At 45.7% G+C, this 24,734-nt stretch overlaps 1 protein-coding gene across 6 annotated transcripts in view; it reads left to right on the top strand.

Annotated features, from left to right (window-relative positions):
* Positions 1 to 24,734, top strand: part of STXBP5L (syntaxin binding protein 5L) — a 3,950,894-nt gene that overhangs the window by 2,781,097 nt on the left and 1,145,063 nt on the right. For all 6 annotated transcript variants that reach the window (XM_069635832.1, XM_069635831.1, XM_069635829.1 and 3 more), the window contains exon 16: positions 2,824 to 3,002. In XM_069635832.1, the coding sequence (XP_069491933.1) occupies positions 2,824 to 3,002 (179 nt within the window). The remainder of the gene's footprint in view (positions 1 to 2,823; positions 3,003 to 24,734) is intronic.

Below are 24,734 nucleotides of genomic sequence, written 5' to 3'. Positions count from 1 at the left end.
AGTACAACAAATAGGGACACAAGACAAGCAATTAGAAAAACCCAAGTGTTCTATTAATTAACCAAAGAATAATGTGGATCTGGTAGGTGAGGGTGAGAAAAATAACTATAACTCATAAAGTGGGGAATATGCAACTAAACGTATGCTTGAGTCCAGCTGAGTAAATGATCTTTTAGAGTTCAAAACCTCAGACTCGAAAAAAGGGAAGACACACCAATCGGGAGGTGCAAAAACTCAAAAGGCGTGACAAAGAAAATGTTTTTCCCATAAGTCCCAAAGTACCATGCAGAACGTGAAATCTACAATAATAAATCATGACCAAAGAAAATATTTCTTCCAAAGTTCCTACGCGGGGGTCATCCTGGCCCACTGACGTGTCTAATGGAACACCCTGGCATTTATCTTTGGACTGTGGGTTTTCTGAGTTCCTGAAAACACCTTCAAGGGAGTCCTTGGTAAGGGTTGTCAGAGGCTAAGTCATGGGCTTTGTTGAGTCATAAGTCCTCTTCCATCAGGCTAATACAGAGGTGGATCTTTTTCCAAACCAGGCTGCTATTCCAGAGTTTCAGGGACTGGCTTGGTGAGTTCTCGGTCTCCTGACCGTCTTCCCGTACTAGGGCTCTGGTTGCTGGGACACCCCCAATCTTTGATACTCCTGTCATAGCCTCTCTGTTTCCCTCTAAGATTGCACCATTTCGTACCTCTTTCCACCTCTTTAGTATACCCTAGATCAGTCTGGTCTGCTTGGAACCTCCCTGGTCTCATTGTCAAGTTAAGAGGGCAGTTGCCCTCTCCTCAGTTCTTGCAACTCTATCTTCCCCTTTAGCTTTTCTCTGTCCTCCTCCCAAGATGGTAGTGGTTCTTTCCTTTTCCGGCAACCTCAATGACTCCACTCCAGCTAACACTGTCTAACCAACTCTCTCCACCCAGCTCACCTCTGAGTAGGCTCCTAGCTGTACAGTCCCCTCTGAATAGTGCACCCTACACTCTGGCTGAGCAAGATGGCTATTATTAACTGGTCTCTCCTCCTCTTGGGTGGTGCCTATGAACATCAATTGAACCTGAGTAGTGTGGGCTGGGCAGGTCTGTAATTGGGCCATGTGCCTTTGGTCATATGGGTTTGAAGGGGGTTGGCATGAGCTTCTATTAGGACCTGCCACCAATCCTGACATGCGGGGCTCCTCTTTGGAGTCCTGTTGACATGCCTGCTCTGAGCTAGCTCCTCAGCATGTAAATGAAAAGTCAGAAAAACGTTTGGTAAGCAAGGTGAGCTGTTTGGTGTGAATGTAATGCCTTCATTGTGTGGAAATGGCAGACTTTGTAATCTCTGTGATGCTGCCTGGAACAGTGTTAATTTGTTTAGTCGCTCGCATGGATAATGCATGTAAGCTTCATTTCCTGTTTGTTTGTCCAGCACAACTTTGTTTCCATGGGAGTCTCACATTCTGCACTAGTCTTCCTCATTCTCTTGAATGCTTCCTTTAGCAGCCATGCCAAAGAAAGAAATGTATTTGCACACGTGCTGGTCAATTCAGAATGTTGCCACTGCGTCCCCTTAAGGTGAACAACATTCATTAAAACACTGGTTGCTCGTGGCAGTTAGGGTGTGTGTGTGTGATAGTTGTCTAGAAGAACCAGAACTGTGATTAAGGTTATCCTTAAGCGGTTTCTACCTGTCCCACTTGGTTGTCATTGGTGTTTGTGGGTGTGGGAACACTCCTGTGAATTACCCCTGCCTAAGTGCAGGGTCCCAGTGCGGGCTGGCCTGAGCATCACCCATATTCCTCCTCTGGAGCCAGCATACACTAGCTTGGGGCAGCCCCTTTGACTGCCCCACTTTGAATCCCCAATTTTTGGCAGGAGAGATTGTCACAGTATGTTAGTAACATATTCCAGTCGCACAAAGAGAAGCAATTCTATGATGCATAGAGTTTCTTCAGAGTAATTGGTGTCTTTGGACTGGGCCGGTGGAGGGTCACTGAAGATTGTATTGAACAGGAGTATGGCTGATGTCTGGACAGGTCCAGATGAGGAACAGATGCACTTCCTCTGGTGTGTCATGTCCCATTACCGGTAATAGCTATATCACGCCCATGGCATATCTTGCCAAGCCTCGTGAGTGTCAAATACCAATAAAACAACATAATAGAAGTGTTTTCCTAGGTCTGAATACTATACGAGAACAGTCCCACTTTGTGCAAACGTTTGCTCCATTTCACAGCGCTATTCCGTTTCCCAAACGAATATGTTTACATTCTGATCCATTTTGGCATGGTCATTTGTCTAGTATTCGATTTTTTCAATGTGATTTGCAATCATTCCACTTCAGCCAAGGCAACGTCTGTGGCTTTACACAGGCGTGTATAGGTAAGAAAGCTAAATGCGGACTCCTATTGCCTTTTGAAGACCTTGCTGCTTGAATAATTCTTTCAAAGGTAGCACAGCTTTTTTGCGAAATATTACTTAGCATTTAACTTGATTTCCCCTCTTTAATATGCTGGTATCGCCTCCTAGTTTAACTATTAGAGACATGTATTGCAACAAGCTGGTAAAGTGGGAAGGGCAAACAAGGGAAATCACACCCCCACAGCTATTCCCATTTAGCATTGAGGGTGGATGTGTTGGTGATGTGCAGGTGAAATCATGGTCTGGCACACAGATGTTGTGGGTTTATTTTAAGCCTAGCATTGTGGATTCTCTCACATACTTCTTATGCAATATTCCTTGACATCATCATCTGTTTTAATTCTCATTAATACAATTGCATTTTATGACACTGATACTGTTTAAAAAATAAAGACTTACATGTCTGTATATGTTCAGTCCTTAGAACTACGACTGCAATACGAAGTGGAGGACATCATCACTCCTGACCCCGACACGGGTTCACCCTTTCCTGACCCATCGTGCCAACCTCTTCCTTTAAAGAATCAGAACCTATCAGGGAGCGCTAACACAGTATCCTCAGAAGCCCTAACAAAAGACAGCATGCCATGCCTCAAGTAAGAATGTGTGTCTACTTATAGATTTGAGAATTTTGTATTTCATCTTCTGTAAAGTGCTAGTACAACTCAGATTTTAAGGTATTTTACTAAAAAGGAGTAAACCGAAGTGTTGTCATTTGCATTGATTTGGTCTGCAGGCTCCTTGATCATGCATTATTCCTAAAGTCTATAAGCAGCCATCATGTTCAAGACATGCGGCTTACACTTGATAGTGGATGCTGTATAGGTACTTTGCTTCTATCACATTTTAGTATACGATGTATTTGGAGGTGTGCTTTTTTCTCTCTACTGGATTAACAATGTTTTCTAGAGAAACTAACTTATTTGTTTATATGTCTCTGAACCATTTAAAACCAAAAGATCCAGAGTGAACTGATTCTCTTCCTTTTTTAGGATGCTCCAACAAACAATGGCGTAATCTTTTTGCAAAGCAAGCTTTACTTCTTTCCAAGTCACTATTGAAAAATGCACATTTAATTTTGAAAGCAATTTCAAGGCTGTCCAGCTTGTGTCGTGTAAAGTAGACAAGGGGTTTTATGTTTTACGCATATTAAGAGGTCAGAATCGCTTGTAATAGGCTTGTTGGCAAACTCACAATGCTTTCTTTTTCTCTAAAAAAAAAAAGGAAATCTTTAATAAAAGTAAAATAAAAAGCAATTCCAATACAGACCTCTTGTAAATAATGTCGTCTCTCCTGAATTAATTACCATTATACATCTGCATCAGAGTTAAAACAGCACCAAGTACTAGACTGTAATTTTAAATATCAATTTGCCATCAAGAACACCATGACTGCTTCTCGTGTTCTCCAATCAATGACAGAGGGGAGGAAATGGGACATGAGGGTGATGCCCAAGCAGAGGGCAGCCATCTAAAAATGTGTTTTTCTGTAACACATTCCCATTTACCTTGGCCTTCATAGTTTCCTCTGACCCAATATATGGCTCAGATAGATGTAACACACACAACAATTTATAACTCCATCCCACATTGTAGATACGTTCACTCTTGAACCCCTCAATAAAATGCCTTGCTGCTTCCCCATAGATAAACATATGGACCCTCTCCTTGCATTTGACTCTTAGTTGTGCAGGATTCCAACACCACGACTATGATCAACTTCAACTGAAACTTCACTATGACTTGGAAGCTCCCGTGATGCACAAGTGCCTATGAGCACATCTCTGCGAAGAAAGCAAGCCTCTTCCCTTGTGACGTAATACCCTTTCCCTAACTGCCATATTAAAAACGGCCTTCTTGAGTGGCCAGGGCTATGCCAGGGCTATGCCAGGTCCTTTGTACTTGGCCCAGCATTTCAAACTACACGGGCTTTTGAAAGGTAAATTATGTATTTAAGCAATTATTAACCTGCTTCTGTCAGGTAAACAAGTCCGATAAAAAGTTAATTGCTAACTTTATTTTTATCACACAAAAGGGATTAGAGTCGAACTGAACCCATGGGGATCTGAGCCAGTGATGGTACAACCAGCACTCTGTGTCGCCAAAATTCTTCCTAGGACCGTGGTCCTCCGCCCTTCCCTCTCTATTAGTTCAGGACCGGCTCCTCAGGGGTCCAAACAGTAACTCAAAGCCTCTGGGGCTTATTGGGTCCCAACAACTGTTTCATTGGCTGTGTCTTTCCTGATTAATGCAGAAGTTGTTAGTGTCACGCAGTTATCCTTCTGGACGCTTCTATAAGGTATCTTGACCCAATACGATCAGGTCTTCTGAAAGAGATTGGGCGCCAGACAATGCAGATAGTTTTACCACAGGATATTTTCAACTTTCCCCATTCTGTTTGGACTAAAAACTAGTCTCTCAAACTGGTCTGGGTGAGGCTTGTGTTTGACCTTTTGACAAGGCTCCTATCTTTGACCCTTACTATGGTCTCTCCTCCACCACTTTAAGAGCCCTGTTCTGTCCCAGCTCTTAAAGGTTGTCACTCCATCTAGTTATCTTCCTACTCCTTCCTCTTCTTTCTCGAACCCCTCATTTAATTGGAAAATATTATAATATTAGGAATATTAGAATATCCGCTCCCATTGAATCCCTATACGCCACATCCTCCATCATGTGAACATTTAAGCAAAGCCTTTGCCTCTACTTTCTCTGCCCCTTCTATTCCTGCTGCTGGCTCACACCCTGACACATCCCTCTCTAACCTGCATCTTTCTATTTCCAACACTCTGGACATCCTTGCCCCTGTCATCAGTATCCGCCTGAAGCCTGTCTCCAAGTGCAACTCTTTGTATGACTTTGACCTCACCACCCTGAAACGCAAGTGCAGGTTGGCTGATAGGAAGTAAAGGGCTTCGGGTGCATCATCTGACAAACTGGCCTGCTGCCAGGGTCGTCATTTCATCAAAATGCCTGGGGTAGCGGAAGTGACATAAAACAACCCTTCACCCCCTCACCCCCATGACAACCCAGCGAGTGATGTAATTTGACCCCACCCCAAGTGACATCACAGGAAGTGATGGAAAGCGATCTTCAGAATTTTTAGATGCATCTAGCACCCGTGTTTCCAGGTGCTCTCATTTCAGCCAGATATAAGAACCGAGGCACAGAGGGAGGCATGATTTGTCCACAATTACACATTTGGGGAAGGCCATTTTCCAGATTCGACGTGGGGTCTATATGTAAAACATACATAATGCAATATTTCTAAGGTGGTCAACGAAATCTGTAACGCAGGCTACAGCTAGTGTATGAAACATCTATAGATCAATGGACACAGAAGTACGTGTTATCTGTGGCGTTGCTGTGTTAAACGAGCCAAAAAAGCACTGACCCGGGGAGGCGTGCACTGCTGTTTAACAAGGAGAAAAATGCTGCATGAGCAAGGCCTGAAAATTAAATCATTTACCAGGATTTAATATCACCAAATGCATATATGATTCAGCTACCACTACGATAGAAGAAACCTGGACTGGTCTGCATGCACAGAGGGGAGTGCACCTGATAATGTTATCTTTGCTGGAGTATAATACCTGGGAAAGTTTCTTTCAATATGCCCAAGACCCCCCCACCCACATAGTTTTTATTATCTAAGCGTAATACTGGGTGCCAGAGGACTTTTTTTTAAAAAACACCATTTAATGTAATATCGTTGCTGCACACATAAATTCATAGCACCACACAGTCATTTAAAATTGAAAACACCCACAAGTGCTTCTCACCCTGGGAATCACTAGCAGCCTTCAAGGCGCACCCTGCACACTACCCCTTTGTCATACCCAGTGGTGCCCAATGGTGTAGCACACAATTTGGCAGCACCGTTGCGAGCCACGCTGCCCCCCCTGCATCCCCCCTTAAGCTCCGTAACAAAGCACAGGGCACGCCACACCCCGGGCCGGACCACCATGTGTGCAGAATGTCCATGATGATTATGCCGTTGCAGGGGCATGCACTTCTGCAAGTGAATGAAGTAAATATGTTTTTCAATCAAAGCTTAAATCTTTAACATAACATAGAGAGAAAAGGGTGGTGCCTGATCCACAAATATACCAGCCACCAGTGGTGGCTGGTGAGTTGTGTTTTTGGAGGGTGTAAATATTTGCCACAAGTATGTGATTGCGACTGAGCATAGCGAGGGAGCCCGAAATAACGCAAAATGGTTTGGGGGCTGGGGGCGGGTGGATTCTTCTACCTCCCCAGAGTAAATGTTTTGAATAATGGGTTAAAATGGTGCATTATTAAGCACAGCGATTTGGTGTAAAGCGCTATATAAACTCAATAAACATAAACACACTTTCTGGGACAATTTGGGTAAAAGGCCAACAATCGGTTTTGAAGGGTGTAGGGTAAATCATGAAAAAAAGTACAATAGATACAAGTCACCAAAAGTGCACAGGGCATTTCCCAATGCCTTATCATGCCAGTCCCTGCAATACACGCCAGTATAAAAAACATTTGTATGCTGGCTGTGCCCATACATTTCCATGCTGGCTCCACCAACATATGCTAGTAGTCCCATATAAAACCATACTTATGTTCACTTTAAGACGTTTTTCTGTAGTATCATTACTGGCACTGGGCACAAAACTGGCTCTGACTATATATGCCAATACTCTTATGTAAGTACATACTCCCATTGGTTTGGCCATTAAAAGTGACATGTCAAAATAGGAAAACCTGTCCAAACTGGTTCCAAGTAAGCCAGTCTAGACCCATAAGCACACTTATCGTGTTTGATTCATCATAGATGCTCAGTTAATAAAAAGCCATGCTACAGTGATGAATATTCAGGCCGCTACACCAAAACATCAGTCTAGCGAGGTAACACTACTTATCATGCTTGCTTTTTTAGAGATGCCGAGTAATAAATGTAATGCCACAGTAAGCAATGGCTAGATTGACTGCACCAAAATGCCAGTCTAGTCAGGGAATGGTACACATGAACTTGCTTTTGCCCAAAAATACCAGTAAAACCTGCAAAGTCAATAAAGGATGTGGAAAACATGCTCCAGTGATCCCCAGTCTCCCAGGGCCTTACACACACATGGATCCCCTTTCACCCATACATCTCATCTCGCACCAGCTCACACTGGATTCACCACACAGGCACACACCCAACCCCACCCAGAGACATTCAAGCACACACTACCACATGTATGCTCATTCGCCCACCAGTCACTCACACCTTCTCTTACATGCACCCATTGCATTCTCTACACAAGCATACATCCACCCACCCAGAACATTCAAAAACACGCCATCACATTCATACTTATTCACCCACCAGTCACTCACTCATGCACCTTTTCTTACCTTCACCCATTGCATTTTCTACACAGTTGCCGCACACACCCACCCACCCAGAACATTCAAAAACACACCATCACATTCATACTCATTCACCCACCAGTCACTCAGACACACATTCTCTTACATCCACTCATTGCATTATCTACATAGGCACACGCCCATCCACCCAGAACATTCAAAAACACACATCACATCACTTCCCATTCATCCACCAGTCACTCACACCTTCTCTTACATCCACTCATTGCATTCTCTACACAGGCACACACCCACCCACCCAGAACACTCACAAACACACCTCACATTACTTCTCATTCACCCACCCACCAGTCACTCACACCTTCTCTTAAATCCACTCATTTCATTGTCTACACAGGCACACACCTACCCACCAACGACATTCAAAAACATACATCACATCACTTCTCATTCACCCACCATTCACCTACATACATCTGACACTCACTTTACACATGCAAAACACATATCATGTTATCAAAGAAAATTCTTTTTACCTTTTTCTTGCAGCTTCAGTCCGTCCTTCCAGGCCCCCTCGGCTTCTCCGTGCTGCTCACAAACAGGAACCAGGAAGGAAGCTGTGAGAGCTTCCTGGTTTCTGTATGTGAGCTGCAAGGAAGCTGAGGGAGAAGGGGTTGGAGCTGAACGTGACGTGCCACATGTCACGGTCAGCTCCAACGCCTGCTGAGTGCCTCCCCGGCCCAGCCCTCACCCTCAAGGGTGAGGGCTGGGCCGGGGACCCACCAAACCTGGTGTGGCGCCCCCCCATCACTCCTTTCCTGGGCAAACTCCTGGATTATCTGCCCATCTCCCAGCACACTAAATCTGTTGGTTGTCTCCATGACCATCAGTCGGGCCTCAGAGCAGCCAGAGGCACTGAAACTGCTCTCCTGAGCACCCATGAAGATCTGCTCTCTAATCTTGATTCCTGCTCTCCCTCTATCCTCATCCTCCTCGTCCTTTCCTCTGCTTTCGACACAGTCAATCACGCCACCCTGATCAATCCACTCCGTGAGAACCTGGGCTTCACGGATCTGTCCTTGGCGTGGCTGACCTCCTCCCTCCTGGACCGTGCCTCTGAGGTCCAACTTGGGTCCTTTCTCTCCACGTCCTTTCTCCCTCCGCATGTGGAGTCCCCCAGGCCTCTGTCCTCTCACCCTGGCTTATCAATGTATATCTGGCCCTTTTGGCCCACTTGATCTCCACCTTCTCTTCTAACTTTTAGTGTTATGCGGATGACACCCAGCTGACCGCATCCACCTCATTTCCCTCGTTCATTCCTGTCTATCCGTGATCCAGGATGGGTGTGCCTCCAACGATCTCTGCCTTAATGGCAGTAAGACGGAGATCCTTCTCATTGGGACCCCTGCTCTCGCTTTCCCACTCTCACTCTGGCCGTTCTCCTTAGGCCCTCCACTCTCGCGTTCCTGTGAGGCAAAAAAACATTGGTGTCATCTACGTCTCCACTCTCTCCTCTTCTCACATCACAGACCTTGTTCAAAGGCCCACTTTCAGCTGCACCTCCTCAGAGGTATTCTAACTTTCCTCACTTTCCCCCAGAAGCTCACTGTTTCCAGAGCCCTGTTTCCCACCAGGCTGGACTACTGCAACAGCCTCTTTCTCAATCTTCCTGCCTCAACTCTCTGCCCTCTGCAACTAATCCAGAACAGGACTGTGAGACTTATCCTTGTTATCAAGCCCAGGGACCGTATTTCTCCAGCACTGAAATCTCTCCACTGGCTCCCGGTGGCTGCAAGGATCAAGTTCAAGACCCTCTACATTGTCCACAAGGCTTTCTGGGGCCGGGGCCCACACTACATCCAATTTGCTCTGCCGAAAAACCTTCCTTCTAGAGCCCTTCGCTCTGCTATCTCCAACTCCCTGAGGGTCAGACACTTCTCTAGATAGAGAGTGAGGGGTATATCCCTCTCCTTTGCAGGTGCCTCCCTCTGGAACTACCTCCCTGGCCCTCTCAGACTTGAGCCTGATCAACTAGAAATTCCGGATGCAGCTCAAGACCTTCCTTTTTGCCTCTGCCTTCTCACTCCTGCTTCTATGCTAACGCTCCCATCTGCTGCATTGACTGGTTGCCTGGTACCCCAGAGTCTCAGTTAGGGCCAGGATCCTCCTTGGCCAGTCTTCCTTGCACTGCCCCTTGGCATACCTCAGGCTTAGAGGTTGTACGCTGTAATCCCCCTGGCACCTGCCTCCTAGCACTTACCTAGAGCTGTGCTGCCCTGGCTGCACTTCCCTTTCTCTCTCCTTTGCACTTCCCCCTCTCCCTTCCCCTTGCACTTCTCGTTGTCGCACTTGCACAATCCAAATGACACAAGGCTTAGTGTGATTGTTCCTCTCGTCTTCCCTCCCTTGTCTTGTGGTGCTGTGAGAAACCCAAGTTGACAACAAGTAAGACAGACTGTTAGGCAAGATTGTATGCAGTACCCTTTGGGAGACTGCACCAGCCTTGTCCTCTTGGCAATAGTTAAGCCAACCTTTGGTATAAGCATATACTACACAAGTTGGTAGAGTGACTGAGCAGCCAGGCTTATCTAAAGAGAGGTCAATTCATTATGAGCTGTAGGGTTGCAACATAGAGTTTCACAGTGAAAAGTATTCAAATTAACACTTACACTTAAGGTTTCTTGATTAAACAATTATTTATTGATTTAACAGTCAGTTGAATAAGCCTTCTTTAGAAGGGAGCAAATATGTAACACTTTAAAATATACTTCAGAAATGCACACTCTCAGTTTCAATAAATCAGTAGATACCCATTTCGGATGGCACACAGGCACTTACTACACTCTGGGGTGACTTAAATAACTAGGACACTGTGGACATTAATATATCACTGGTACATTTAGAGCAATACTGAGTTTGGTGTCAAAAGGAAAAGTTTTAGGGAATAAAACAATGGTTAACAAATATATTCTTAAGCAGGTAAGTACTTTTGAGCACCAATGCAAAGTAAATTAACCCTTTCCCAGCTACACAAGTTATAGAATGTGTGACTTTTTGGAGGGATAGTTAAAGCACAAAGTCGGAGGTTAGAAGAGTCTTTCAGGGAGCCAGGACAGCCAATGTCAATTGAGCAAAAGTCTAGGTGAGCAGAAGCACTTCTTGAGGGTAAGTAAAAAGTCTTGCACAATGTTTTAGAAGTCTTTGTAGAAAATGAAATCACTGTTGGGCCACAAGCTGGCAGGCTTGTGAGGGGCAAAACTGCAAGCTACTCTGCAATGGCAGCCAACAACAAGACCCCTTAGTTTGACAGTACCTTAGGTCTGAAGAACTTGGTTCCAGCTGGCTTATGTTCCAGTTGTAGTATGGCAGATCCTGTTGTTCCTGGGCCTCAGTCGTGGGGACAAGAGGGAGAGCGTCTGGGGACTCCTGCACTACGAATTGGAGGTCAGCGGCAGCAATGAGAAAACCTCAGATCAGCAGCACTTCAGCTTTTTGTGAATATCACCACCACGGTACTCAGATACCTTATAGGCTTTCCTCGCACCTGGGGTCCAGCACTCTGTTGAGGTGGCTCAGGCTCGGTCAGTCCTGCTTCATGGGAGTCCAGAGGATCTTCCTGGAGCTCGGGTACGACACACTCAATTCTGGTATTCCTCTCCCTGGCAATCGGTTCCTGCAGCAGCAATGGAATTACAGCCAGCTCCGAGAGGATTTCCAGATGAGTTTGTCTTGGGGTCGATTGGTCCCACCAACCCAAGGGGAGGAGTCGTCCTTTGCAGGGCTTCTCTAGTCGAGGCGAATTCAGAGCTTCAGCACTGCAGCACTGCAACAAGGCTTCACCGGGCAAACCAACAGTCCAGGAGTTGCAGCAGACGACTCTTCCAAGTTCTTCTTCGGATTCCTTCATCCAGTGGTCGACTCAGCCTTCCAAGAAAAAGACCTCGGCTTTTAGGCAGGTTTCTCCCATTCATTCGCAGCCTAGCTGTCACTCACACAGCAGGGTGGCTGTCCTCCAAGGACAGCCAGCCAGCCAGTCACCTTTGGGTGCATTCCTGTAACCAAGGGGATTAAGCACAGGGAGTTTCGGGCACCTCCCTCACTTCCTGCCCTGCCAGAAACGCTGGAGCCAGAGGCAGGCTTCACGCCCCGCGGTATAAACACACAATGATACACCACTGCCACCAGCCATTAATTGTAGAAAGGGTAAAATAAAAATGTTACATGAGAAAGTAGACAAAGGGATACCAAGTAACCCCTCCGCACCCTATTGTAAGTTAGTGTGTGCTGGGTCTAGAAAGTTATAAATGTAAGCAATTTCACTTCACTGCTCTTGGAAACGGTAGTTTAACCTAGAGAAGGGATTTAAACATTGGGGAAATCTAGAAGACTTCCCTGTGCCACTGCGCTGAAAGTGCTGTGTGACACAATGTAAAAAGATGATGCCTATGGAGTTTGTAAGACTCCAAAACCTAAAGAAACACAGTGTTGAAATCAATGAAAATTACATGTGAGAGTGGGAAAAAGGTCTCACTCTCTCCAGGATAAAAATTAAAAGTCCTAAAGTCCAGCAAAAAGAACTGGGGGTCTCTAAGGTAGAAGGGAATTAGCACATTTCTGAGAATTCTCCCTAACACTGACACAAGAAATCCCAGTTCAAGGGTGTTTATTGAACAATGAAATGCTGTATGCGGGTTGGAAAAACACCTAATCTAAACCTAAATCTAAGATGGAAGCAAACGTCAACCATCAAATGAAGAATAAGGTAGTCCTAGTAGTTTCGTGTCAAAACAAAAGGGGCCTAAACTAAGAAACCTATTGCCAAACCTCACAACTAATACAAAAAAGGGGTGTGGGATAGTTCTCAAGAAAAGAAAAAGTGTTCTTAAATAATATGTCAGGATGCGGTAGTTTGGGTCTCCCTTCCCCACGTTTTTGAACACGGGATAAGATGGGAGCTTGGAGCACAGTACGGTCTTGGGCCTTTGCAGCACGAGACGACAGTTTAGCTTTAACCCAAGTCTAGTTTCACTTGAAAGTCTCTTACTTTCGAGCATCTGAAGTATTCAAACAACAAAACAAAAGTTCCTTTAACAAATGAAAGTTCTTTCACTGGTTGACGATTCACCCCTGGGTCCCCCTCTTCCGGGCTGACCCTTTTCAATTGTATTCCATAGTTCGAAATAGGGTAATGGTTTTACCCCTGGATCCCCCTCTTCTGGGCTGACCCTTCATGTATCGTTTTGCACATAAGGTTTTGATGAAAGCTTCGCCCTTGGATCTCCCCCGGCAGAGCTCGGACCTCTCTTGACGATCAGTACTCGGGTGACGATTTCACCCCTGAATGTCCCTCTGTCGGGCTCGGACCTCTCTTAACTGCTAGTACTTGGGTGATAGCTTCATCTATTCCTCAATATTATTTCTTGGCATCTCTTATTCTTTTTCTCATTAAACTTTGAGTGATAGCTTACCTCCTTGGATCTCCCTTGTCCGGGCTCGGACCCTTCTCTTTTGCTTTCCAATGGTTTCAAATGATTGCAGGAATCGTGTCCCTTTTCTTATTTGCCATACAGGATTCACTTTCCTTGCTTTCATGCCAATTCACGAATCAAAGTCTTTCGAATGTACGGGGCTTTTGCTCGACCCTCACGTATGACCACTTTTAGTTCCTTTGGCGGCATTCCTGTGGCCTTCTGGTTTCTGTAGTTTCTCAATATGTGGCTCGACCAGAGTCATTCAAATTAGCACCCACGTCGTGCCGCATTCCCTCTGCAGCTGGTCTCCCCTCCGCACTTTTAACAGTTCATTCAAAGTTCACTAGCTTTGGTTTCAACTTGCCACTTTGCGGTTCTCACACATCACAGCCCGGTTCTCAGAGGACCTTTTTGCACCAACCAGAGCCAGTAACATTTATGCACACCCATCTGCATCATGGTTCACCCCCAAGCTAAGGGCTTTGAAGCAAGCCTGCCACCGGAGTGAACACAAATGGCGTGTGGATTAAAGCACTTTATCCAAGTTGATCTTTAAGCAGGCAGTTCTCCAACAAAACAAATCTATTCAAGTAGCCAAATATCAATTTCATGCTAACCGTATTCTTACAGCCGCCTGCTCACCTCAATAGCTTTTTAAAGTAGTAAAAGAACTCTCAACGGTGGTTCCCCTCACTGATCCACTACTCACACAGGAACAATGTGACCTAATTAGTGTCTTTTTTTATGAGAAAATTCAGATCATTCACCAATCCATCTTGGGAAGTGAAACATCTGGTGTCGAAGATGTGCACATAGGGCAGTCTCTGACAAGAACAAAGCTCCCAGATAGGTTCCAGTTTGAGCTCTTTACGGATGAAGTGGTTATGAGGTCTTTGCACAAACTCAAATCAGCATCCCCTGCCGATTCTATACTCTTTGGGTCTGTCAGTCGTTACCATCTATATTTATTCCACTGCTCACAGCAACTCTTTTTTTTTTATAAAGTAAAAGTAAAGGTTATCGCGCCCCCTCTGAAGCATGCACTCAGTGCTCCAGATTAGATTTTGAATTGAGAGTATTTTCCTCCCAATTTTTTAGGAGTACAATTTTTTTTAGGAAGTTAAAAAGTAAGTCCCATTCCGAATGAGAGTATTTCATAAGCGAATCAAATTTTTTAACTGTAAAAAAAAAACATTCTAATACATATTTCTTTGCACTGCACATAGGTATTCATGTACACTAAAAGATTCATTTTCATCTCCTCTGAATAATAGTAGTTTCTTCCTGTAGTACTATGTGTACTACCAACTGGCCCAAACATATTCATGGAGATGTTTGGGTGAAAGCAGGACGACAAGCTCCTATGTATCGGTTTCCTATTTTCTTTTGCAAGTATTTTTACTCCCTTATTTTTTGGGAGTATTTTTCTATTTTTAGGGAGTAAACGTGGCTGATACACCCCTTATCTGTGGTGCTGCATGCACTAATGCCCCACATATTGTAAAAGCCTCACCTTGACACATCTCAGCCAGAAGACTATAGATTTATTTCACTACTTCCACCCATTATGAAGTTATTGGAAATTATAGTCACTCCCCAGCTCTCTTCTTTTTTGGAATCACAGTTCTTGCTTCATCCCTTTCAATCTGGTTTCCGGCCTTCCAGGGATATGGAATCAGTTATGACATTGGTTCTGGATGACCTTGCTTTGCTTCAGGAAAGTGGAGAGGTCGGAGTTTTGATTCTCCTTGACCTCTCTGCTGCGTTTGATAACATATATCACCAGATCCTACTGCATCGCCTGGAAGATGCAGGAATTTCCAGTGTACCCCTGTCTTGGTTCACATCTTTCCTTTTAGACCGCACTCAAAAGCTATCTCTTGCTCCTTTTTTCTCTTCTCCTGTTGCTCTCTCCTGTGGCGTTCCTCAGGGGTCTTCCCTATCCCTGCTTCTTTTTAATCTTTATCTCTGGCCGCTGGCTGTTGACATGGATTTCTGAACTCTGACCTGGTAGGCAGAGGTTCAGAAGGCCAGCCTAGTTTTTTGGAACAGGGTAACCTCTGGACAAGCCAGACCAATCAAGGTAGCATTGGCAGTCTCAGGAGGGGTGAGGGTGATCGAAAGCCCACAATGAGCACACACAGTAAACAACACCACAAATTACTCTATCAGGTGTATATATCAAAAATACATATACATTTATTAAAGGCATTTTAAATCAAACACCAAGCAAATATCAGCAGTAATAACTGAACCAACACTACTATGACATACATATACAGTTACCAATGGCCTAAAGGAATAGTGCACAGTAAGGGTCCACAACCTCTGAAGGAAGGGAGAAAACAGTGCAAATATTATTGAGGCAGTCCTTCACCTTTCAAACCCTAACTCATAGGCAGTCCAGCCCCTACGATGAGTGGAACCTTGTGCTCAAAAGTACTTTTGGTGCTGATGCACGCGATCGTGCGGTTGAACCAAAACGGTGTCCCTTGCAGGGGCTGTAGCAGCACAGGAAGGCGGGTGAGGCAGTGAAGAATAGGTTCCCATGTGGGATGTATTTACCCATGCATCCAAGCCCTACCTCAAAACTGTGCAGTACTGACATGGAAAACATCATGATGGCCAGAGCTTCCCAGAAAATGCCCAGGAAAATGCATGAAGAATAGGCTGCCACCCATTTTGCCGATGTTATGGGCACAGAAGGACACTGCCTAAAACCACCATTGGACTACCCACACAGTAGTCTGAAACCATTGGGAATGGCAATGCTGATTGCCAAAAGCAAACCCATAACTGTTGGGAATTCATTTTCTTAAATCCCAAAAAGGGGTGCAGTACCAGTACTCACCACTATCAAAAAGCCGGCGTTTTAAAACAACACCAGATTTTACTTTTTTGTGTAAAACTGAATAAATGAACCCAAAGCAAGCCAAGGAAAGACTTACTGAGAGGTGGATCCAGTGTAAAGTTATATTCTGAAGTGACTTGAAGGTGTATAACAAGACTGGCTGAGCTGTGGATTTCAGCAGTTTAAGTAAATGTGGACTGAAAGACACTAAAAATCTAAATGTTTAAAAGAAATGAGTGACCTACTTTTGAGTGTCACATAGGTTGCAATTGTTTAAATGTCATAGTTTTAAACTTAGAATCAGCATCCTAGCTGCATATGTAAAAACATTTCTTGACTTAAACTGGGGAACAGAAATGACATGTAGCTAAAAACTGGCTTAAAGAGATTCCAATTTTGCCTGGCAACTACCCCCCATCAGGAGTGAAACTTGAGTCACAGCTGTGTTCCCAGGCCTATCTGCCTTTTGCTGGCCACACTAAGGATATGCCATCGCTCTGATAATTGAATTAAGGGGAGCCCCCACAGAATACAGGAGCTCTGAACAAAGCCCTGTCCTGACCCAGGCAGATGGTTTATTGCAGATGTCGTAAATGTAGCTTCCTCCTGGAAGGACAAAGGAGGGGCACTGCCTGTGAGAGCAAGCTGGCTTGGCAGAACTGGAAAAACCAGAAATTCAACCTTGTGCTGGGGGGAAACCACACCCCTTTGGGGCCAGAACATAACTCTAAAAAGATGAATAACTCATAGTACGGACTTGTGAAAATTATTTAAATGACACCATAATTCTTGTGATTTTTCTGCCCACATTTTAAGACGTGCTAGGACCCGGTGGTATGTTCAGGGGGGTTTTAGCGGAAAAGAGGATATTACTCAAAATGTGTGCATGTGAAAAATCTGACACTTCATCAACTAATGTCCATACTCCTTGCGCACATGTGTGTAAATTTGGGTTAATGTCCGGAATTGCAAAATCAGTTAAAAAGTGAAATATGTGCCATTTCTGAATGCAAGCCCCCAGGAAGAGCAGAGTTTGAACAGGGGATACCTCCTGTGATATGTGAGGGGTGCGTGTAATTTTAAAACAATATGTACCTCTGCAAATATGTATTTGGTTCAAATCTAGATTTGTGTGCAAGTTGACAGGAGGAGTGTCCTCTCTGCAAGCCATAAAATGACATCACGCTGACACACAGTTCCTTCCCCAATCAGGGGAGAAATGAAAGCTTGGCCAATGATAAATGGAGAGGGGTAGAGCCTAGTGATGCTGCTCACACACACCCATTTCAAAACACATAAAAGCAGAGAGACAGGACAGATAGGGACCTTCAAATCCATTTGCAGCTGGAAGCTCTGCCGGGAAAATCCATACTTTATCTCCATCAACCTTCAGAGAGCAGACATAGAGACTTCAAATCTATCAAATTTCCAGAACCAGAGAGAGAGCAGAGCTGACCCAGATCACTGTTAGCAGAACCAGAGAGAGCTGACCCAGATCACTGTGAAGTGCAGAGACCAGAGTCCAGTCTAAAACCTGACCAGATCCATGGCGAGGCCCATTTAATTCAAGAATATAGTGTGAGTACCTAGCAAAACTGTGCAGAACCAATCTCTTAGGTAAAATAATATAATTCAAGCTATTTAATCTAAGTAGAACTGCCTCCTAACTGTCACCTGTCATTTTCTAGTTGCAAGCTGCACTTGTCTTTTTGAACTTTAAAATTTCAAATCTGAAAAATGACCTTTATTTAATCGCTCATATCTCCGCGACCGTTTGTCCTAGAGACTTGCAGTAACTTTCCTCAGAAAGCTTAGAATCGTGGCTTTCCTACGAACCTAGAACCGCATTCCTACCCCCTATAGTTGTGCCGTAATCGTGAATTTTGCCGCGATTTGCAAATTTCTCCACGTGTGAAAACAGAAGCTTCTTGCCTTCATTTGCCAAAAATTAGTTTAACCTACCAATTACTCCTAGATCCTTGCTAAAGTGAGCCTGGACTAATATTAACTTGATTTCACTCACCCTGAACCTCCTAGAGGGAATTAAAAGCATTTTAGCATATTTTTTTCTACATTGCCAGCACCTTTAAAAGCATTTGGGCCTGTGTTTTCAACGTCTGTAGTCTAAGTTGCTGGGTGAACTGAATTACATTTGAATTGCATTTCTGAGAATTGTGTGCCTTCCTTCCATTTCTTTGCATTGCATAAAAGGGGGGGGTAAACTGTCCAAGAAAGTGATTACATTGTCTTTTGCTGAAATCCTATCAAGTGATTTTCTGTACTGCATTTCATTCAACATTGCATCCATTTGAACTCTATGAAGCATTCTCTATCACATTATTCTTCTGTCCCTATTTACCAGTGTTGCTATCTTATCCATTTCATGTCAACTCCTTAGTGATTATCAAGAAGTGTGCTAGTGCCAGATTCTCCGTTGTTAATCTTTATCATATCAGATTAAGTGTGCTATTCAATTATTAATTTATTCTAAAGTGTGATATATATACCTATTGTTGAAACTATCAATTAAACCTTTTAACTTGCAAAACAGAACTACTTCTTGGCTCAGTGGGGTCAGGAGGATTCCAAGAGAGGGGTGTTATATAGGGGTAGTCATCCAGAACGCATGAACTGGACATAAAGATATATCAATAAGGGTTTTCATTCAGTATTCTAGACTAGGCGTTGACTTGGCTGTAGTGCTGAATTGAATCCTCTTACAAATTGGGGGCTCGTCCGGGATGTTTGGGTTAGATCTATCACTTGTGCAGATTAATACAGTGTGCCAGCTGACCAGATACACATATCCGGTCGGATCACCACGCTGTGTTACGCTGTAAAGCACTCCTCAAAGCAACGCTCTAAGGAAAAGGTCTGTTTTGCAAAAATAAAATACAAACTTCTGTAAGTCAGGACAGAGACCAATCTCTAGAATGACGACCTTAGTAGACATGAAAATAGCCAGAGAGCACCTCTTACATAAGCTATTTGTGAGAGGTGAATGGACCGAACAGGGCCAGGAGGCGTGGTTGCAGGCAATCACACAACAGGTCACTGAAACAGGGTCAGATATATATAGAGATCAGGGTCCCTTACATGTGGCCCTGAGTGAACTATATATGTCCTCTAAGGCCAAGGATGAGCACAACAAGATTGCCAGGGTAGCGGCATATTTATATTTACATATGGGAGCCATGCAGGACAGATGTGCTGAAGGCCAAGATTTGGCGAGTAGGCAACTGCTGGCATTACAGAAGGCCCAATCTGATCTGGACTCTTCTGAGCAGAGGCTGCAGAGGAGCCAGGAGTCAGAAAATGAGAGTAGACAGCACATCATTAAAATAAAGAAGGACATGGACATCCAGCAACAGGAAAAGGCTGACCAGGATACTAGATTTCTGGCCCTGCAAAAGGAGCACCAAGACAGTTTGGACTTCTTACTGCAGAGCCAGAAAAAGCTGGAGCAACAGATCAATTTCAACAGGGCATGCGCGGAGCAGGTAGTCACCCTGCAAAGCCAGCTAGATAGAGAGAAAGAGGAGAGCAATAAACTGATTCTGAAAGACCTGGATACCCAGGCAGAGTTTGATGAGGAGCGCCAAAAAGCTGGTGCCTTTCAACGACAGAGGGACGACCTGGCAGCACAGATGCAGGCTCTCAGTCAGGAAAGAGACACTTTAGGCCAGGAAGTCTGCCACTTAAAAAAGGAAATTGAAGAAAATCACCTGGCCCTCCAGGGGCTGGGTGACCTCCAAAAAGAAAACCAGAACTTGGTAGAGCACACCAGAAGGGTGGAAGATGCTCTGGCAAGAAAGGAGCAGGCCAGTAGGGATGGGACTCGGGAGGTAAACCTCCTGCAGCAAAGACTGGCCCAGTTCTCCAGGACCAACCAGGAAGCACAGAGGGAAAATGAGGCCCTCTGTCAACACAATGATAGGCTCCAACAACAGGTAGCGATGCAGGAGAGACTGATAGAGTCTAGTAAGGCCTTGACTGAGGAACTGAAAGCACAAATGCAGGCTCTTGCATCGCAACAGGGAGCAGGGGCGGATAGAGATGAGGTCCGCTGGGAAAGAGAGACTCCTGACCATAACCTCAGGAGCCCTAACACCAGGGGCCTTCATCTCTCCCAGTCCCTGGACTCTACCACCCCCATGACCTCTGGCACACATGAGCACAGGGCCACAGGGATGGCAGATTACTATCCAGCTAAAAGTATGGGGCTCATAGGCCAGTACCACTCAGGAATGGAGGGGTGGGCATCCGGGTATGGGCACCCAAGTACAGTACAGTTCAGTGGGGAACCCCAGGAGAGTAGGCCCCTTAAGGGCATCCTGAAAACCTCTGCCCAGTTAGGTCAGTGGGGGGGGTACCCAGCAAATCCTGGCAGCAAGGAGGGATCTGAGGACTCCTCTGAGCACCACAGGAAACAGGAGACCAGGTCCCCACATTCTGCCAGCCATTCCCAGGCTCGCAGAATCCGGGAAAACCTGGAAGAACAGACAGGAACCTCTGGGAGCAGTGCCTCTGAGTCAGAGGATGAATGGACAAGGGTTACCCGAACCAAAAAGGCCAATAAGGCAAAAAGGGCCTTGCTTAAGGACCCCTTAAAGCAGATTAAGGCGATCAGGAGCGTCATCACGCCTTACCATAAGAACGCTAAGTATTCTGTTTGGGAGCACTTAGAGTTGTTTGAGCAAATGATGGAGACTTTCCATTTGAAGGACAGCCAAAGCTGTATTCAATATGTAAAGTGGACCTTCTCCCCGGAATACTCCAGTTTCTTTGCGGGGCTGGAGGACCAAAATCATTTAAGATGGTCCACCTATAAGGCGGCCATCTTGAAACATTTTTCCATTCATAGAAATCCTCAAGAGGCTCGCAAGGCAGCCTACAATTTGCAATGTGGGGAGGATCAGGCCCCACAAGAATTTGTGCAAGAACTGAAACGTGCTTTTGCGCAGACCACCAGAAGGGTGCGCACAGACAGTAGAGAATTCATTAATACATTTTTTCATGCCTTGCCCAAATACATAATGACCCAGCTCGTGAGGGATTTTCACGAGAAAAGATCTTTAGACTGGGTCATTGAACAGGCTACCCGGATCTATGAGGTGCAGAAACCGGTAGATAGCAAAAATAATGCCCAGAAAAACCCCAAAGCCAACAGCACCCCTGCTGCTGCCAAGGTGGCAGAGGTAAAGGTCACCCCCGTTTTAGAGTTGGAGATGGGGGGGCCTAAAAACCTACCTGCACCTAATAATGCTAGGCCCAGAAGGTCCACGGGCCAGTCACAGACAGGGAGCCAGGGAGGCAGCCCCACAAATGGGGTCCCTCGCTCTCCTGATTATGTAAGTCCCCGTTACAAGGGAAATCGACCCATCCTGGGTTATGTGTGGACTCCTCCAGCCAAGCACCTAACCCAGGGAACTTCCCTCCTAACTTCCCACAGGAGGGCAGAAATTCTCCAAACCCTGGGCAGAACTTTTTCCCCAGGTATCCATCCAATTTCCAGCCCCAAAATCCTCCACCCTTCTTTCCCCAATTCCCTGAGCCCAGACAACCTAATCCGGGAGAGGGGAGGCCAAGGGTGGAGGGGTACCCAAATCTTCCCAACCCGGGGTATTACCAGAGGAGGGACAGCTACCCTTCCCGGGATCAGCCCAGGGGAGAAAACAGGGCCCCGTATCAGCCTGAGCGGGTTTCCCAGTTAGAGCGCCAGGTTCAAAACATGGCGCGGGATCTGGGTCACATACTGAGGGCGCAGCAGAACCCTCAGAACGGCATGCCGGCGCAGAACGCACCCAACTCTGGACCTGGTGCCCCAGAACAATGACGGGGGCAGCACCCCGATAACTCACCGGTTCCCAGGGAGGAGGCACAAGGGGAAGGGGGGTGTAAAGCCTTGGAGGAAGCTTCCTTCCTCACTTGTAAAAACAGCCCCTGGAAACCCAGGAACCGGAAACAAAATCTCCTGCCCCTGAAAGTCTGCCTCCTAAGGAGCAGAGGGGGGGTAGGAGAAACAAAAGACCCAAACAGACTCAGTTTGAGGAGGAGGTACAGATCTTCCAATTTGAGGGAGAGGGATCCTCAGAGGATCCTGGGAAAATGATCTTCTCCTTCAGAGAGGGGGGAACTCCTCACAAAGAAAAATGGGTCCCTAGGGATGCAAATCCAGACTGGGGAGATGTGGAGACTGAGCTACCGCCGCCCACCATCTCATCCCAGAACCAACAGCAAGAAAATCCCCTGGTTCAAACCCATCCTGGTGACTGCCTCCAAAAAGGGGGGGGGCGGCCCAGAACCAGAGCCAGGGGAACCCACAATGGCTCTGATCTCCAGTTGCCAAATTTTTCTTTCAGATTCCCAAGGCTCTCCACAGAATTCTGCCCAAATTTCTTCTCTTGCAATGTCCAAAACCAGAAAATTAGCCCACCAGTTGTCCAAAAATGTACATTATCTGTGCCCCCTTGACGAGAAGGAGGGAAGATATTATGCCCCGGTACAAGTACAGGGCCAGGGTACAATTTTGGCACTGGTGGACACTGGATCTCAAGCTACCCTTCTGTCCAGAAGGGCCTTTGACGAACTGAATGCAGGAAGGGGAGAGAATTATCGTATTCCTCTCACCTCTCTTCCTGGACAACTCCAGAACTTCGACGGGAAGGAAATTCCCGTTGAGGGGACGGCAGATTTGGACATAAAAATTGGGCGACATAAGTTGAAACACCCGGTCATAGTTGTGACCCCAGAGGGCACCCCTTGTTTACTAGGGAATGACCTCCTGAGAAGGTTGTCACCCCTAATAGATTGTGTAAACAAGGTCCTCTGGACCCAGACTAGCCGACCAATAAAATTAAAACAGAGTGTCAACCATGTTAGTTTAAACGGCACCTGCCACATGGTTGAACAAAAACCTGACCAAGTAGAATTTCACTTCCAGAATAGCCAAATTCCAGACGTGACAGTAATAGCAGTAGGACAACAGACTGGTGATGGGGGGTCCTCTCTATTTCTGAAAATCAACCTTCCTTCCAGTCTAAAGTGGTACTCCACGCTGGAAGGAAACACTCTGAGATTCTATACTAATCCACAATCAGAAACTCCCACTCCTATAGTCCAGAAAGATGTGAAATCAGCTCAGAGCCTGGCTGATATTCAGCAAATTGGAGAGCAGTTGTTCATCCCTGTCCAGTTAAATGATGGGAAGGACTCTGTTCTCGCTCGAGTGCGTGTGAACAACGGTAAGAGCTTCATCAGCAAAGCCATGTTCTGCCAACTCCCAAAAGATCCAGCCATTCCCACATTCAAACTGATAGACAAATGGGAAATGGACCTGGAAGCGCCTAATTCCAAACATCTCCTGCCAAGCAGGTGTATGCTCAAAATCTCCATTGGCAACAAGAGCATAGTCCACAATTGTTGGGTCGTGCGAGACGTCCCTGCCGCCTTTTACTTAGGCAGTGACATTCTCAATCGCTTTGCCATTAGTTTGGACCTAATAAACTTCAAAGCTTGGTCCCGATTAGCAGATAATCCCATGGGCTTTGATGATCCAGAAAAAGCATTTAGGTCAGCTCAATTGCTACCTTATGCAGTTAAAATTCAGATCAAAGAGGAAGTCACCATTCCAGAAAGGACCCGACAATTCTCCCTGGAAGTGAAAGTTAAAAGAGGACAACATTTGAAAAACCCTGATGCTTACATACATCTAAACTCTTCTCTCCAACAGCAAGGGTTAGGGGTAAACCCAACTCCATTAGTCAACATAGAACATGACACCATTCCAATAGAGGTGGATAACAGCGACTTAAAGAGTATTACTCTAGCCGCAGGCACCATTATTGGAATGGCGGTTGATGACCGACATTTTTCCATAGACTTAGGTAATGAACTGTTAGGGCCAATCCCCAAGGACTGCTTTGACATTGACAGTGATGACAATACAACACCAGACAGGATTTTTACCCGGCATGGGGGGAACTTCCTGGTGTACACTTCTTGCCCTTATGGTAAGGAAGATGTGACTTGTGACTTCAGGAGGGATGAGGTGATTTTCCAGGTCCATGAGGGCTGCCTTTCCCACCTGAAGCCTCCAGCCCAAATCAGCACTCTGACCAGGGACATCTCCACCCAGCTGGAGGAGGCCGCTGAGATAGCCAAACCAGAAGTCTTTCCAGGCTTCAGGCAGATGGTGGAAGAGAGAGTCAACCTAGCTGATGCCTGTGTGACTCTGGAACAAAAGCAAAAGTTGAAACAAGTTTTCTTGGATTTCCAAGATCTCTTTGCGGTAGACTCATATGACTGTGGTCGCACCGACATCCACACAACAACAATCCCCACGGACCCTGGCATGACTCCAGTGTTTGTGAAGCAATATCGCTTGCCCCTCGCATCAATGGAGTCCCTTACTGAAATAATTAAGAACCTTGAGTCCCGGGGAATAATCCGTCCCATCCACAGCACCTTCAATAATCCGGTGCTGGGAATATTAAAGCCAAACGGCCAGTGGAGACTCTGTGCCGACCTCAGGGAGCTCAACAAACGGGTCCATACTTCCCGATGGCCTCTTCCCTACATTGACCAAGGGCTGGCCCAGATTCAGGGGTCACAGGTATTCACTGCAATAGACCTGACCAATGGATACTGGACCGTGCCTGT

The sequence above is a fragment of the Ambystoma mexicanum genome, chromosome 7p, assembly GCF_040938575.1.
Source record: "Ambystoma mexicanum isolate Mex_15411 chromosome 7p, UKY_AmexF1_1, whole genome shotgun sequence".
NCBI classification, from domain to species: domain Eukaryota; kingdom Metazoa; phylum Chordata; class Amphibia; order Caudata; family Ambystomatidae; genus Ambystoma; species Ambystoma mexicanum.
Note: the sequence above shows the minus strand (reverse complement) of the source record. Positions and strands in the feature narration are given on the sequence as shown.